Source organism: Notolepis coatsorum (assembly GCF_963971535.1).
Source record: "Notolepis coatsorum genome assembly, chromosome: 19".
NCBI lineage: Eukaryota > Metazoa > Chordata > Actinopteri > Aulopiformes > Paralepididae > Notolepis > Notolepis coatsorum.
The window spans coordinates 75,690,351-75,707,090 of record NC_140183.1 but is presented as its reverse complement, the minus strand read 5'-3'; the positions used below and the strand labels follow the sequence as shown (position 1 = coordinate 75,707,090).

The window sequence follows — 16,740 nt, the reverse complement described above, 5'->3', positions numbered from 1 at the left end:
CACTGTTTGAAACTAGAAATGTGTTTGTCTATGGTACTCCCACTCTCCCACCACCTTTGCCATACAAAGAAGCATCCTCTAAGAGCAACGTTGGTTCACTTTGTTTCAATGGGTGATTTTTGATGGATCTGTGTCAAAATTATAAACAACATTCCAACAATTAGATTCTTCTCAAAACTAGCTTTTTTTTGGTAAGTGGTATTTCTTTGCTTTGAGTGCTACGGACACGATTTGTCGTTAGTTCATGCCGCCAGTTGAGTGCCACCAACGACATATAGCGTTTGTTTGTCGTATATTTTTTTATTAGCGATTTGAATTCATATTTCATGAATCGAGCCTCACGCTAGTGTTGCAGACTCTAGGGATACCAGCACGTCCGATCATGACGCCATCTTCCTCTATCCCGTTTACAAACAAAGATCACGTGACGCCGTCGTGTCACGTGAGACAAAAAAATTTACCGACCAATCAGAGGCCACGCTTCAGGACGCTCTCGAGGACATCGACTGGGATATGTTTCAAGGAAGCGCCAGTGACGTCAGCGAGTTCGCGGACAGCGTTGTATGCTTCATTACAACACTGGCTGATAGTATTGTCGCTACTAAAAAGGTGCGGGTCTTCCCTAACCAGAAACCGTGGGTAGATAGTACTATCAGAGCAGCTCTGAAATCCCGCACCACTGCCTACAACCTGGGCAGAGAGTCAGGAAACATGGAGGAGTACAAGGCTACAGTCTATATTCTGCGCAAGGCTGTAAAACTTGCAAAACGGACATATGCTGATAAATTGGAGACACAAATGGCACAAAACGACACAAGAGGCTTATGGCGGGGGCTGAGGACGATAACTGACTACAAAGTCAGCGCCCCCTCAATGGGTTACTAGCTCAACGGCTAGTGACGTCACTGGCGCGCCGGCTGTTGTGGAGGGGGGGGGGGGGGGCATCCGCGGGGGGGCGGGGACGCTCTCTCATTGTCGGTACACAGTGTGAGAAGAGCATTTATGCAGGTGAACACCAGAAAAGCTGCTGGCCCAGATGGAATAACAGGACGCATACTTAAGTCCTGTGCTAAGCAGCTAGCCCCTGTGTTCACCGCCATATTTAATCAATCCCTGGCGGAGTCAGTGGTCCCTGCCTGCTTCAAGATGTCTACCATCATCCCTGTACCAAAGAAACCCTCCCCAACATGTCTCAATGACTACAGACCGGTGGCACTCACCTCTGTGGCCATGAAATGTTTCGAGAGGCTGGTCAAGGATCACATTTGTGCCTCCCTCCCCAGTGATATGGACCCTATGCAATTTGCATACAGGCCAAACAGGTCCACTGACGACGCGGTCTCCCAAGTACTGCACAGCACCCTCGCTCACCTTGACCGCCAGAAGGGGGGCTATGTGAGACTGTTGTTCATTGACTACAGCTCAGCGTTCAACACCATAGTCCCCACCAGACTGGTGGACAAGCTGATCGAGCTGGGTCTGAGCTCCGCTCTGAGCGCCTGGATACTGGACTTTCTGAGCGAAAGGCCCCAGGCGGTCAGGGTGGGGGGTCAGACCTCCAACACCATCACCCTGAGCATCGGGTCCCCCCAGGGCTGTGTTCTGAGCCCCCTGCTGTACTCACTATACTATAGTTCAGTTCCAACTCCATAGTGAAGTTTGCGGACGACACAGTGGTGGTGGGGCTGATCTCGGACAATGACGAGAAGGCCTACCGGGAGGAGGTTGAGGTACTGGAACACTGGTGCCAGGACAACAGCCTGCTCCTGAACATTGGTAAAACCAAGGAGCTGATCGTGGATTTTAGGAGGAGACAGCAGGAGACACACACACCACTGAGGATAAACGGGGCTACCGTGGACAGGGTGAGCAGCTTCAAGTACCTGGGGGTCCACATCTCAGAGGACCTGACATGGACAACACGCAGACTCAGTCTTAAAAAAGGCAAAGCAGCGCCTCTACCACCTGAGACAGTTAAGGAAGTTCAGAGTATCTGGGAAGATACTCCAGTCCTTCTACTCCGGAGCTGTAGAGAGCATCTTGACTGGAAACATCACTGCCTGGTATGGCAACAGCACGGCACAGGACAAGAAGGCCCTACAGAGAGTGGTGCGCTCAGCCGAGCGTACCACGGGTATTGCACTACCAACCCTGCAGGTCCTATACAACAAGAGGTGCAAATACAGAGCCTGCAGGATAATGAAAGACCCTCACCACCCCAACAACAGCCTGTTCATGCTGCTGCGGTCAGGCAAACGCCTGCGAGCACCAGTAACGAGGACAGAGAGACTTAGGCTCAGCTTCTTCCCCCAGGCCATCAGAGCCTTGAACACTGAACTCTCCACGCACAAGCACACATGAGCACACACACAACACACACACTGTACACGCTCACACACTAGCAGCCACTTTAACATGAGCACACACGCTCACACTATGGACACTTTACAGAAGGAAAGGTCACTTTAAGAATAATATAGCTTGAGATTGTATAATATTGCATTGTATAGCAGTGTACATAAAGACCCACGGCCTCATCCGTAGCTAACAGTGTACTGCACTGCCACAGGACCTAGCATGTCCTACCATGCTCTGTAAATAGCTCATGTACAGATACCGATATGCCTACTTTGTTTACTTGTTTATTGCACTATGTCGCTCTATTGGTTGGACTCTTATTATTATTACTTGTATTATGCACATCGTTGCGGGCGAGACCCCCCGCATTTCACTGTATACCTGTATGCCATGACAAATAAAACTCTTGTATCTTGTATCTCTCTCTGAGCTCAATTGGGAAAATACCGCCCCCTATCGTCTCTCCCTGTGTAACTGCACCCCATTGGTTAGACTGATGGGGGGGGGGGGGGGGCAGCCTCCTCATGTTACTTCTCCGGCGAGGCATCTGAAGAGACCCAAGTGATTCAACGAGCCGGAAAATGCATGGAATACATCATTTACAGTACCCAACGCTGAATCAATAAACGCGATCGATATTTGGAATGGTGATCAGGAATTGGAATAATCTTTTTGGATAACATCTGATCTGAGGTAAGCAATTTATTTTACCAGTCCTGGGATAATCGGATCTGTTTTGACCTATATATCAGCGTGTGCCCCGTGTGTGTGTGTGCGTTGATCAGGAAATGAGAATATATTTTTCAGATCGCTTCTATAGCGTGCATAAGTACACATATACTATCGATAATCTAGCGTTTATTTGAAAACTATTCATAAATAGGCCGAAAAATTACAACGTTTTTTGTGTATGCCAGAATATTCCAGTAAATGGCGTTTTTATCACGGAATCTATATATTTTTACTTATTTCAAGAAATCTTGCCAAGCCATAATTTGCTTACTGCACTGGTAGATTATTTTACTTGTTTCAAGCACATATTTGCTCAAAACTAGTTTTTCTTTAAAAAAAATTGTCAGACCATCTTTGCAGTGTGGAGTGCTCTCTCCTGATTGGATGAAGTGGGAATGGTTTACTGCAGAGCGGAGGGACTGGGAGACCCATGTTACTGACCAAACACTCTCCGTCGGAATGTGAAGCTATTATCTTAACATGTAGACCCGTTATGTTAACTTGTATGTTAACAAAAACAAATACCACTTACAGCACCTTTAATATTTATATTATAATTTATATTTTCAAACATTTCCTTCACTTAACTGTTAACTTTCATAAAGGTGTTCAGAAAGGTAGGTGTGGTACTTATAGCCTCCATGTTCCTGGATATGCTTATCCATATCCAGTATGGATAAGCAGTCTGTGGCCTCCGTCTGAACCACAGGAGAGTTAGTGTGACCTCACCGTGAACTTGCCTTCTATACACAAACCCCTACTACTTCAGGGCATCAAGTATTTAACCCCCTCTTAAACTCTTTACGTTTGCAATAATCCCCCCCAGATTAACATTCCCCCCCGGTGTCTGGGTAAGGTCAGTTTTCCCCCAGTGTCTTCAAACCTGTCGAGGAAAAACCTGAACTTTGTTCCATCGGAAGATCGGTTCACGTCCAGCGCCTCCACCGCGCTGTTTTCAACTTACGATGAAGCCGGAGGAGTTGTCCAAGAGACATCGGAGTCGACAGACAAAGTTGCGATCGAGGAAGGTGGAGTTCTCCGGCGGGAGTAGTTCCGGGTTGTCGTATGTTTGAGGGCTTGCAGAGTCGTTAGAAGCTTAAGAGGAGAGAAAAGAAAGTGCTGTGTTCATTATTGTTTATTTCACACACACCTAGGATGTAAGGGGTGTGGGTGCAGGAGGAAATGGTTCAAATGTGAGCTCCAGGTATTGACAATACCGATGCTAGATATCCTACCACATGGCCCCCAATGGCCACCACAACCCAACGTGTAGCTATATGGGCAGCGAGAGCCAGCATATGACAAGGGTTATCAAGTGGGCACCTCCCTTCGCCTGGTGTTTCGTCAAGTTAGGCCCACGACACCTTGTGAGTCGTGTCAACAGTTAGTTCCAGCATCCCGGAACCCCCCTCCATGCTAGATATATATATATATATATCATGTATCCCACAGTACCGTGTGAATTCATCCTCCCAGTAGACATTGAGAGTATGCACAACAGCAGCTGGTCTATCCATTTTCTATAAAATGTCGTGGTACCAAATTATGGAGGGTTTTTTCCCACCTGGCGAAAAACTGTTCCTCTATAAGATGTTACAAGAGATTCCTCAATAGCCGTTTAACAGTTTATAACTTATTCCCAGGTATTGTCTACAATAATCTATGCACGGATGCACACACACAATATATATATATTTTGTTATTATTGGTTTGCAATCACTTTTATAGTCAAATTATGTTTCAGTAATTTATAACACTATGACATTTTAACATTGTTTAGGTGGAGGCTTCAGAATAAGCCCTTTGGAGTCTTCTGCCTCGCCCTGCACTGTATTTTTTTGTTGTGGTCATTTTTGTGTATTTTAAAATGAAAACTGAAACTGAAACGGCTGGTCTGATGATCATTCTATACATAACAGTCATACACATGTAAACAGCCGACAACCTGTTGTGCACCAAGTGTTTGGATCCCTGGTGAAAGGAGATACTGGTGACTTACAGTAAAGAGCCCGCTCTGAAACCAGGCCAGCTGTGGTGCACGTCGGCGTCTGGCCTTGGTGCCGCGGCAGGTGCCAGGCGAGCTCAGTGACCCACATGGTGGAAGGTGATACACAGACTTACCATAACACACTATATACAGGGAGGGTATGGCTGTCTCAGTAAACACGGCAGTCTATGTACGTAGGTTTCCAAGGGGAATAATAGTAAAGTAAACTTTTTTTTATTCTATAAACAAATTTGGGCTTTCTGTATTTTTCACCCATCCCAATTTAGTCGTTATGCCAATTCCCTTCCTGGTCGTTGCGTGCATTGCCCCACTGTCGGCCTGGGGAGGGTGTAGAACTACCACATGCCTCCTCAGAGAGTCGCCAGCCGCTTCTTTACACCCGACAGCGAGGAGTTTCCCCAGATCCCCTCCCTGCTGAACAGGCAGGACCGACCAGTCGCAGTTTACCACGACCAGGACACACACCCCACCGGCTTCCCACCCGCTAACACTGCCAATTGTGTTAGTAGGGAGTGACAACTGACCAAGCCGGAGGTACCTGTCAAACCTCATGTTAAAAGCCTTGGTGTGATATTTTACTCAGCCTTTGATTGATTGATTGAATAATTTATTTTGACACAATCGTAGGTCAAACATTTGAAAAAAACAATAACAGTGTCATCAGGCGGGTCAAAAATGGATAAAACACAATAAAGCCATGGCTTGTTTCCATTGTGGTCCATACATAAACATAAACAGGCACAAAAACATGAATGGACACCCAAAAAATAAGTACAATAACACCTAACCTGAAAACTCATACAGTCAACTAATGTTAAAAGAAAATAAAAAATCTGCAAACCCTTAACTCATTCCCTGCCAACAATGATTTTATACGTGTTTGTCCGCCAATCGTTGAACACCAACCACGTTATTTGATCGTTATTTCTTTTATTCGCTATTTCCAATCGTTATCCATCCAGGGAGCCTGTGTAACCATAGGGAATGAGTCTGAGATCGCAAAAGTCCAATACCGCCGCCTGGTGGTATGCAGCCGATGTTGCACTCCCTTTGAGACTCAGTGGCTGTGCGTCGATGAAATTCCTCTGGGCGGACTTTTCTAGTAGCCTGGACAGAGGGCTTTACCCGATCGCATTGAATAGTTTTCGGGACCCCCGATTCATTATGCTGTGGTGGGTTATGTCGTGGCCCAAATGGACATACGATCTACCAGATGGCAATCAAATAATTGGAATATTCTTTTTGGAATCTCACCGGCCACAGGTAAGAGCAATTTAATGTCAATTTCAGCTTGATTGTGCCTTGTTTTCATAGCCATCGCCCTGATCAGCGTATGCTGTTGTACTAACGAATGCCGTTGTTGACAATCAATTAATCAGAAATGACCGTCCGTCCCCCCCCCCCCGTTTGTTTTTAAAGCCTTAAATGGGCAGATAGGCTCCCACCTACATCGCAGACCTCGTCGTAACCCCCTACTCCACCACCAGGTCCCTCAGGTCGGCTGACTTGGGGCTCCTGGTCGTCCCATGTTCTAAACTTAAGCTTTTACTTTTGCTGTTGACTGTGGAAAGGCATCTCCGTCTCTGTCAGATCTGCCCCCTCTGTTGATTCCTTCAAGTCCAGCTCAAAACACTCTTTACTCTCTAGCCTCTGTTGATTCCTTCAAGTCCAGCTCAAAACACACTTTTACTCTCTAGCCTCTGGATCTCCCTGGTATGGTGTTTTGTACCAATACCTATGATATGTTGTTTTTAAGTTGTTGATTTGTGCCTATGCACTATTGTGTGTATTGATGACTATGTGAGCTCTTTCTGTTTTTAGTCTTTTCTTGTGATTTTACTACCCAGCCTGGTCTGTACAGCACACCAGGTCAACGTGGGTTGTTACATTTACATTTAGTAATTTAGCTGACACTTTTATCCAAAGCGAGTTACAAGTTCTGTACAACAAGTCAGCAGGAAGGGTACAACTCTGGCAGCTAAGGGTAAGTAAGATTGTTCATCAAACAGTGTAAAACTTGAGTGCTACAGTCTTGAGTGCATAGTAGTATAGATATACTAGCATAGTAGGTAGTAATAGGGCTGGGCGATATAACGATAACGATAAATATCGCGATATATTTTAATAATCGATATCGAATATCAAAAAAAAAAATTTGAAAAATCTTTTTTTTTTTCTTTTTTTTTTTACCTGCAACAGGGCAGTTTTAAAACCAGAGACAGTGGACAGACTTGTCTTTCTTGCCTGCAACTTAAAGTAATGGCTTTGCTTGTCCAAATGACAATACTGACCAAATTCAGATTTCTTTTTCTCTTGTCCATTTATTTTGTTTGCTTTCTAATTTAAAATACATTTTGAAACCGTCTGTACACAGTAGGCTATGTGTGCTAGCAGAACTAGACTCCAGTCACGAGTCACAGTGCACATGTGCGGTGGTTTGTCCACCAAAAAAGCACCAAAAGATCGAAAATAAACTAGCAGAGCCAGAACTGTTTAACTCCTCTGGAGCCACAGCCAGCAGAGAAGCCGGTTTACTTTAGCTTTTAAACCAGCTGCAGCCTGATAACTGGAGTGTGAGGGGATGTAACACTAAAGATGGCGGCAATGACAAAGAATTGCTGCAAAATAAACATACATCTGTTGTTAAAAAAATATATATTTTTTTTTTTTATACTTATAACAATTCGATAATTATCGATATCGAGAAATAAAATAAAATTATCATATCGTTATCGCGATATGATTTTTTTCCATATCGCCCAGCCCTAGGTAGTAATGATTTTAACGTTTGCTTTGAAGTCCTAAATGGGCAGGCTCCCTCCTATATGACAGACCTCATAAACCCTACTAGTTTTTTTTTTATGTGCTTTATACATATATTTGTCTAAACAGAAACTGTTGACTTTTTTATTTGTATCTTCTTTTTTTTTGTGTTACTCTTCCCTGCTTTTTACTTTATCTCTATGGAGATTAAGTTGTGAACTACACTTCAAATTACAAAATGATGCATTGTGGAACACATGGAGGGGTGAGAAGAGCATGATGACTTGAAGCTGGTTTGAAAACACAGACCTGTGTTTACTTGAAGCCATTAATCCAACAATGTACTCTATACTGCCTCAGAATAATTAAAACGATTTACCTTAGTTCTATCAGTAGTCTTTGCCTCAGTACACATCTAACGTAATAATTAAAACAGAGCCAAAAACATGAAACAACATATCGCTGTCTAGATACATTTGGAGCTAACTCAGGGCTTTCTCTAAACGATGGTATAGGGGTGCCACGCCCCCGTTTAAAAAAAATAAAATAAAGAAGCTTGGGACCAGCTTAGAAACAGACGCTTCATTATCTAATACGTGAATTTTTTTGCTCTGTCCTCTGTTCCAGTGTGTGTGTGTTCAATGTCAAACTATTGTGCAACCTTATACACTGTACTTAAATAAATAACTTATTTGGAAGTTACCCTCGTGTTTGCTATTTTATTGAAATAATATTTGTAAGTTGCAAGAAATGACAACAAATGGCTTTCTTTATCACAAATTATTTTGCCTCCCAGATGGGGGACACAGCCCCCCTCCGGACCACCCCCTAGCTGCGACTCAGCACCAAGATCCTGGGGAAAGCCCTGTTATTGTAGCCTAGGAGTCTTTGCTCGACTCGCCTTCTCACATAAAATGGAGCAACACTAGCAAATTACTGAATGAATGAATGAATGAAAACTTTATTTAACAGATTGCAGAATGGGTACAGTACAGCTCAATACACACAATTGTTAAGGGGATGCAGACCAGAGAAAGACGTTTGTCTTGTTTACATCAGGGTCCCACCATTTTCAATTCATAGTGACATTTATGACATACACAACATACAGCATACTGCACATGCTTCTCTTGTTTTAGAGACAGGGAAGTTTGAATTAAAAAGGGTTTTATTCATGATAATCTTTTAATTATAGTCAAATCTTTAAATGCTATTTAATGTAGTAGGTTCTTACATAGAGCCTGATGTACTGTTCTATCCCAGCCAGGAGTAGCAGCAGTATCCCCTTTCTCCAGACCTTACAGTACATTAGCTGCTTCACCTCTGACCTTACCGGCGTCTGGTGATGAAGGAGACTTAAGGGCCCAGTGGAGCTGTCGTTGGAACTCGGCGCGGTCGTCAGAGTGGACAAACTCGAACACGCGCTGGTGGATGACATCGGACTGTAAAGAAAACCACACATGATTTGCAGGGAATGGTGCAGGGAACGCTGCACACAAAGCATCATACATTTAAGCCATTTAGCTGAATCTTTTATCCAAAGCGACTTACAAATTGTGAGTAAACAAATCAGCATAGTAGTAAGGTACATAGACAGTAAGAAGGTTCGTTTTTATTTCTTTTTAATTTCAGATATTGTTTGAAGAGGTGTGTTTTTAGTCGACGGCTGTCGGTTTCAGCTGTCCGGGCTGTGGTGGGAAGAACCATTGTGGAGTGAGGACTGAGAATAGCCTGCTTCGCTTTGATGACCCCCCAGGAGCTTGGATAGGAGTGGGTCTGAGGTGGCCAGAAGATGCAGAGCATAGGGGCCTTGAGGGTTCAGATTCAGATTCCTTTATTAAGCCATATTGGTAATTGTCTCTGCGATACAGAGTATGCATTTTTCCATACATTTTCTTTTCACATAACAACAAGACACAGGTCAAAGACAGTGCAGTGCAGGATTTAGCATTTGAATAAATATATATATATAAAGTGTAAAGTGCAGTGCAGAGTTCCAGGTCAGTCCCAGTGCAGAATTATTGCCAGTGTCATTGTTATTGGGGGGGGGGTCCTGAGGCATTGATCAGCCTGGCGGCTGAGGGGAAGAAACTTAGTCTATGACGAGCTTTTACAGCCTTTGGGATCCACAACCTTCTCCCAGAGGGGAGCAGGGTGAAGAGGCTGTGTCCGGGGTGGGAGGGGTCGGCCATGATCTTTCTTGCCCTCTTCAGCGCCCTGGAGTCGTGCAGGGACCTGAGGGATGGCAGGGGACAGCCGATCACCCTCTCCGTGGAGCGAATCACCCGCTGCAGCTTGGCGAGATCTTTTGCCGCTGCAGCGGGGAACCAGGAGATGATGGAGTGGGTGAGGATGGACTCAATGATGGCCGTGTAAAATTGGGCCATCATGGTCCTCGGCAGTATGAATTTCTTCAACTGCCGGAGGAAGAACATCCTCCCCTGGGCCTTTTTAAGCAGGGCCGTGATGTTTAGCTCCCACTTCAAATCCCGGGAGATGGTCATGCCTAGGAATCGGCATGACTCCACGGAGGCCACCTGGGTGCCTCCCAGTATGATGGGAGGGGGTGGGACTGCTTTCCTCCAGAAGTCCACTACCATCTCCACTGTCTTTAGAGCATTGAGCTCAAGGTTGTTGCAGCTGCACCAGCTCTGCAGCCTCTCGATCTCCCTCCTGTAGGCCGACTCGTCCCCCCTGGAGATGAGTCCCACCAGGGTGGTGTCGTCAGCGAATTTCAGGAGTTTGACCAAGGGGTGGAGAGAGACACAGCTGTTGGTGTACAGGGAGAACAGTAGTGGGGACAGGACGGAGCCCTGCAGGGAACCGGTGCTGGTGGACCTAGAGCTGGAAATGCTCTTCCCCAGCTTCACCCGCTGAGACCTGTTGGACAGGAAGTCGGTAATCCACCTGCGAGTGGAGGCCGGCACCTGCAGCAGGGATAGCTGGTGCTCCAGGATGGGTGGAAGGATAGTGTTAAAGGCCGAGCTGAAGTCCACATACAATATCCTGACATAGTTGCCCGCGCAGTCCAGATGTTCCAGCGTATAGTGCAGAGCCATATTCACAGCATCCTCTGTGGATCTATTGGCTCTGTACGCGAACTGCAGCAGGTCCAGCACAGGATCAGTAATGAGCTTCAGGTGGGCCAGGACAAAACGCTCCAGGACCTTCATGACCACAGAGGTCAGGGCGACAGGTCTGTAGTCATTAAGGCCTGTGACCTTGGCCTTCTTGGGGACGGGGATGATGGTTGAGGTAGTTACCCTTTGGAGTCGAAAGTCCTGTTTGCCAAGAGCGGCGTGTGCGCTGTGAAAAGGTGTTAGACCCGGCAGAGGTGAGAGGTATCAGAGCCTACCCCCCATCCAAATTCTAAACAACAGATTGGCTTTTCATAATATGTATGAATTATCTCTTGCAATAATATCCACGGGACTCGACTTTTTGCAGTCGTTGTGTATGTGTGTCACCAACACACGCCAACTATCTCCTGCGTGGGGACCCGCGGACATTCTCTCAAAAAAAAAAAAGCAATAGCTTACATACTTTTCCGGACTGATCATCTGAGCTCCTCTCCAGTTGAACTGCTACTGTGTTTAAATCCAAATAATCCTCTGCCATTGTTGTAACATGTCATCTGTTCTCTAGTATTCAGTCTTGTGAAGTTAAATCCTCTCTAGAAGTGAAACTGAAACTTACCAAGCCTATAAGTTGTTAAAGGGGCACTAGGCAATTCATTTACTCAGTGTGATCTCTCTCTCTCTCTCTCTCTCTCTCTCTCTCTCTCTCTCTCTCTCTCTCTCTCTCTCTCTCTCTCCTCTCTCTCCCTCTCTCTCCCTCTCTCTCCCTCTCTCTCCCTCTCTCTCCCTCTCTCTCTCTCTCCCTCTCTCTCCCCCTCTCTCCCTCTCTCTCTCTCCCTCCCTCTCTCTCCCTCTCTCCCTCTCTCCCTCTCCCTCCCTCTCGAGGCGCAGCCAAGGGTCGTTAGACCCCCCTAGGCATGGTCTAATTCTCATAACCCACGACTGCACGTGGTGTAATGGCTTTTATACAACGGCATGCACATTTCTCGATTCTGATTGGCTAAAACAGTCAAGTTACACGTGGGTATTTGTAATAACCCCATGCTCTTGGTCCCAGGACCCACCCACAACCGCATTACTATCACTCCGCCATGCACGTTTTTAGAAGTGAAAGCAAGATGGCGGACACGCCGGACAGTAAACGTTACGAAAGGATATGGTGATAGGGTCATAAAGACTAAATGAAAAACGATTGTTCACGGCGAATGTGTTAGTTTCTTAAACAATGTTGGATGATGTCATTGATGGGTCATGAGTCATTGTGGAACAAAATAAAAATCACGCGAATTGATTGATTAACACTTTGAGTGCCAGCGACGTGTATTGTCGTCTTATCATGCCCCCCGTTGAGTGCCGACGACGCAAATTGTCGTTTATTTTTTTTAATAGCGATCTGAATTCATATTTCATCAACAGAGTCTCCCGTTGGTACAGCAGACCCTCTAGGAGCTCAGATGGGAAAATACCGCCCCCTATCGTCTATCCCTGTGTAACTGCAGGCCATTAGATTATACTGCTGGATCCCTGTGGGGGGAGCCTACTGGCTCCATTATGCTGGCGAGGGATCTGATGATGAGGGAAGTGATCGCGAGTTGGAAAGCAGCGTGGAATATATATTTATATATTATATGTGATATATATCTCACACACACAGGTGCTGCCGAGTACAGACAGCTCTGCTCTCATCATGGCGGACAGAACGAAACGTTCAAAAGTCTGGGTCTATTTTACTAAAGTCGATGCTGACAACGCTCGTTGCCACAAGTGCAACAAGACATTTGCCAGTAATGTATAAACGCTGGTACTTGTCAATGTGGCTGGCGGGGATCTAACGTTATTAGCCTGAGCTCCGAGTAGAGTAATGGCTGACAATCCGGAGGTAAATAAACAAACGAGAGCTTCCGATTGGTGGTAAGAAGAAGAGGTGGGTGCAAGCGGTGGGACGTAATTGGCAGATCGACTGTCTGCCTCCGAATGTAACGTGACTACGTCACAGCCAAGAAAGGGAGCACTGGATTTGTGAACAACTCCCTGTTCCTAAACCACACGCTATCAATCGTACCACAGTACTGGCAAAACGGGAGGAGGCTATAATAAAAACAAGCGCCTTTCATCCAAATCCACCCACACCGGATTTCTTTTAACCAAAAAATGTATTATATATTATCGGAGCTATCAATAACGTTATCGGGTTTATCGGGATGACGTCATAATTGCTGATATCGGCCCGATAATTATCGTGCATCCCTAACCCAGACCAGACCAACTTTCCCTGCCCAACCCAGTCCAGCCCAGCATCTTTCACTGCCCAGTTCAGCCCAACCCAGTCCAGAATAGTTCCCTCTTTCATGTTAATATGTCCTAATATTTTGAAGAGTAGAGACGGTGTGATTAATATATGTTTTATGCTAATATTGTGAAGAGTAGACACTTATTAATGTTTTATGGTAATAAATATTTTAAAGAGTAGAGACACGGTGTGATTATTACTATGATTGAAAATCAATTTAGACTAAGACATACGAAGAAGTAATTATCACAATTAGCGATTTATTATGGCTGGTAAAAAATCTGTTTGGCTGGTAAATATACTCGCCAGTTGGCTGGTAAGCCAAAAAGTTAGTTTCCTCCCCTGTCACCACGGTATAAAACGGAAATGTACAGATGAAAAAACAATCTGTTTTGTGCATGTTGACTGGAAGCAACTCACTGACAATATTAGATCCATAGCTATAATATTTCATATATTTTAAGCACTCGCAAGTTTGGCTTTCTCCCCATTGAACAAAGCAATGGCATTCTACCCAGAAGGTAAACAACGACCCCTATAGCGCTGAATGAGTTAAGAACCAGTGATTTTCTAATAGCACAAATCCCTACTGCACGGTATGCCAGGTCAAGGACCTTGAAGCGGATTCGTGCTGCATTGGGAAGTCAGTGCAGCTCTCTGAGAAGTGGGGTAATGTGGGCTGACTTTGGCAGGTTGGAGATCAGACGGGCCACTTCAACGTGTGAATATTTTCCAGGATATTTGGTAATTTTAGTAAATTTTCCAGGTTTTCCATTACTGGAAATCTAGTCTCTGAATTTCCAGGTTTTGTACACTTGTACATTATTATGGTACAGTAGGACGCAGGCTATATAGGAGACACCAGTGTATTTCAGAGGCTTGTCGTTGTGGCTGGTAAACCATTTACGAGATAGACATCAGATGCATTTCCTCTCTCCCATGGCTGGCGGCACATGCATACCAATAACAAGGGCGCTGATTGGCTGATCCCTGGCTGCCATCCAATCAAGTGACTACACAACTATAACAAGCACTATTTGTGGCACAGCTTTAACAACAGAAATTAATCTATTTATCACAACTCCCATGCGTGCATCAGAGGTGAAAGAATTTAACATATAGGAGCCTATAGCACACGAGTTACATACCAGAATGTCACCTTCAATTCAGAACAGATAGCGGATTTCTTTTACAGTCCAGTTACTTCACACACCTAATTATTATGCCTATTAAACATAGATTGTGTTTAGGCCTTAGGACATTTCCTCCACTCAAGTTGAGGAAATGCCAGGGCAATCAGGGATGTTGTAACTGAGGGGTACAATTCCCTGACTGTATTGATAAGTATGGTATCATTAAACCACTACCGCTTTATGTACTTTAATTACTGGCCATACAGTACACGATATCTAAGTATGATGAACACTTTCCCACATATGAAATCAGGTCCACACAAAGGTATAAGTCAAATATTTAATATATAGCAAAAGGTACATATAATAATTACTTATTACATTTATGATTTGAATTGAATGCTCTTGTAAGGCAAATGAGTACTCGTATGCAAATCAACACTGAATGTCCAATCTCTGGTTACACAGGAAGCAAGTATACAACCTGGCTCTTAGGGGATTATAGCGATGGTCACTTAATGATTATAGCTGGATAATATACTGAAGGGGTCCCGCCGGTTGTAAGCCAGTAGGGGGGGTAGGAGAGCCGTCGGCTGTATCCCGTCTGGTCAACGATTTCCAGGGAGAATTCAGGTACAGAAAACAGTGCCCGTGGAACCTTGATCCACAGATGAATACACTTGGGCTCTCTTGTAGACGATAGCTGTAGCTGTCGCTGTCGGTCCACAACGAAGAAGAAGCGAGGCAACCTCAGTCTGGTCTGAGCGCCGTCTCACCTTGGCTCCTCTCGGGGTAAATCCAACACTCACCGGTGTTGGCGATTATCCGCTCCACAAATCAAAGCACCAAAGCAAATAGATATTCCATGCCGTATAGGGCTCAGCAGTCGTCGGGGTAGGTAATCCAATGTGCAGGTCCACTCGTCCTCGCCCAGAACTCCTCGGATGAAAGCACCACGCGTGGTCTGCCCAGCCTGGTTAAGACTCTAGATAACGCGAGGAAACGATGGGGGTGCTGCTCACTTTAGAACTCTAACCGAACGATGCACCATACATAATAGACTATTATTACTTAATAGAAATACGGTGCCAAACTCTGGCAATTCAGCTATTAATTCGCACGAGGTCTCACTGCTACTCTAAGGCCAAACAGGCCGTACTACACCGCACGCGGTATCGTGGGGTGAGGCTTCACGTCTTGTTACTTAGTTGGGTAGAAGGGTAAAGGACTAAGAGGAATTCTACATTTCTTGCGCCATATTTATATGCACAGTGGACAAGTAGTGCCGCTCTGCTTTCGGTAGCCGTATTCCTGCGCGGAGCTGAGGCTAGTAAGGGCATGTCTCGTCGGTACCTTTGAACTTGAACGCCAGGGGCTTGTCCCTGGTGCCTGGTCCTTTTGTCCAATAAGAGAATGAACTATTATGGGCTGTAGTAGAATAAAGGGATATTCAGTGTATATGTACAAGGAATATACAAGGGATATCAAACGATATACAAATACTATTAAATATATATCCATAAATAAATATATATATTCGGTTTAATCTGATCCTTCACAACAGCCGCCCCCTAATTAGTCCCACCTAATTAGCTGAGCAGAGACAGATTAACCGCACTGTCCACTACTCAATGTCCGCTGTAAGGGTCAGTCAACTCACAAAGTCATAGGGTCATGGTCGTCATCAATAGTATCAGGGAGCCTTGGCAGTTCTATTAGCCTCGCCACGGGTCGGGTGTAAATCCGTCCTTGGACGAGCACTTCAGCTGCTCGGACCTTTCCATCGGCACCGGTGATCACTTTGCTTACGCGGCCAGCCGGCCACATAGCTCTGGGTAGTGACTGGTCGATGATCATGACGACTGTTCCTTCTGTCAAATTGTCTCTCTCTTTTACCCACTTCTGGCGGGTCTGTAGAGACGGTAGGTAGTGGAGTAGGAAGCTGTTCCAAAACTTATCAGCCAGTACTTGACTGTACCTCCACATTCTTCGGCCGTTCGCTTCTTCAGGCCTGTACATTGTCTGTGGTAGCGCGGGGTCCAGCCGCCCCATCAAGAGGGTGTTGGGGGTGACTGGGTCGACATCTGCTACATCACTTGAGACGTAACCGAGGGGCTTTGAGTTCAATACTCCCTCGATCTCCGTGAGGACTGTCATTAGGACTTCTTCCGCCACAGTCTGGGCCCCAAGCACGGCGTACAGGGCTGTCTTTATGGAACGTACTTCTCGTTCCCAGGTTCCACCGAAGTGAGGTGCGTTCGGGGGATTAAACTGGAAGTCAATCTGGGATGGAGCGAGGTGGGTCTTAAGTTCTGGGCCCATAGCTTGGAAGCTCTCTCTCAGCTCTCTTTCTCCGCCTTTGAAGTTTGTCCCGTGATC

The 16,740-nt window shown here is 45.5% G+C and overlaps 1 protein-coding gene across 1 annotated transcript in view; it reads right to left on the bottom strand.

Annotated features, from left to right (window-relative positions):
* ahr1a (aryl hydrocarbon receptor 1a) overlaps positions 1 to 16,740 on the bottom strand; it is a 45,872-nt gene that overhangs the window by 8,957 nt on the left and 20,175 nt on the right. Inside the window, exons 5-6 of the mRNA XM_084336464.1 lie at positions 9,195 to 9,303; positions 4,055 to 4,185 (exon numbers count right to left, since the gene is read on the bottom strand). Of these exons, the coding sequence (XP_084192590.1) occupies positions 4,055 to 4,185; positions 9,195 to 9,303 (240 nt within the window). The remainder of the gene's footprint in view (positions 1 to 4,054; positions 4,186 to 9,194; positions 9,304 to 16,740) is intronic.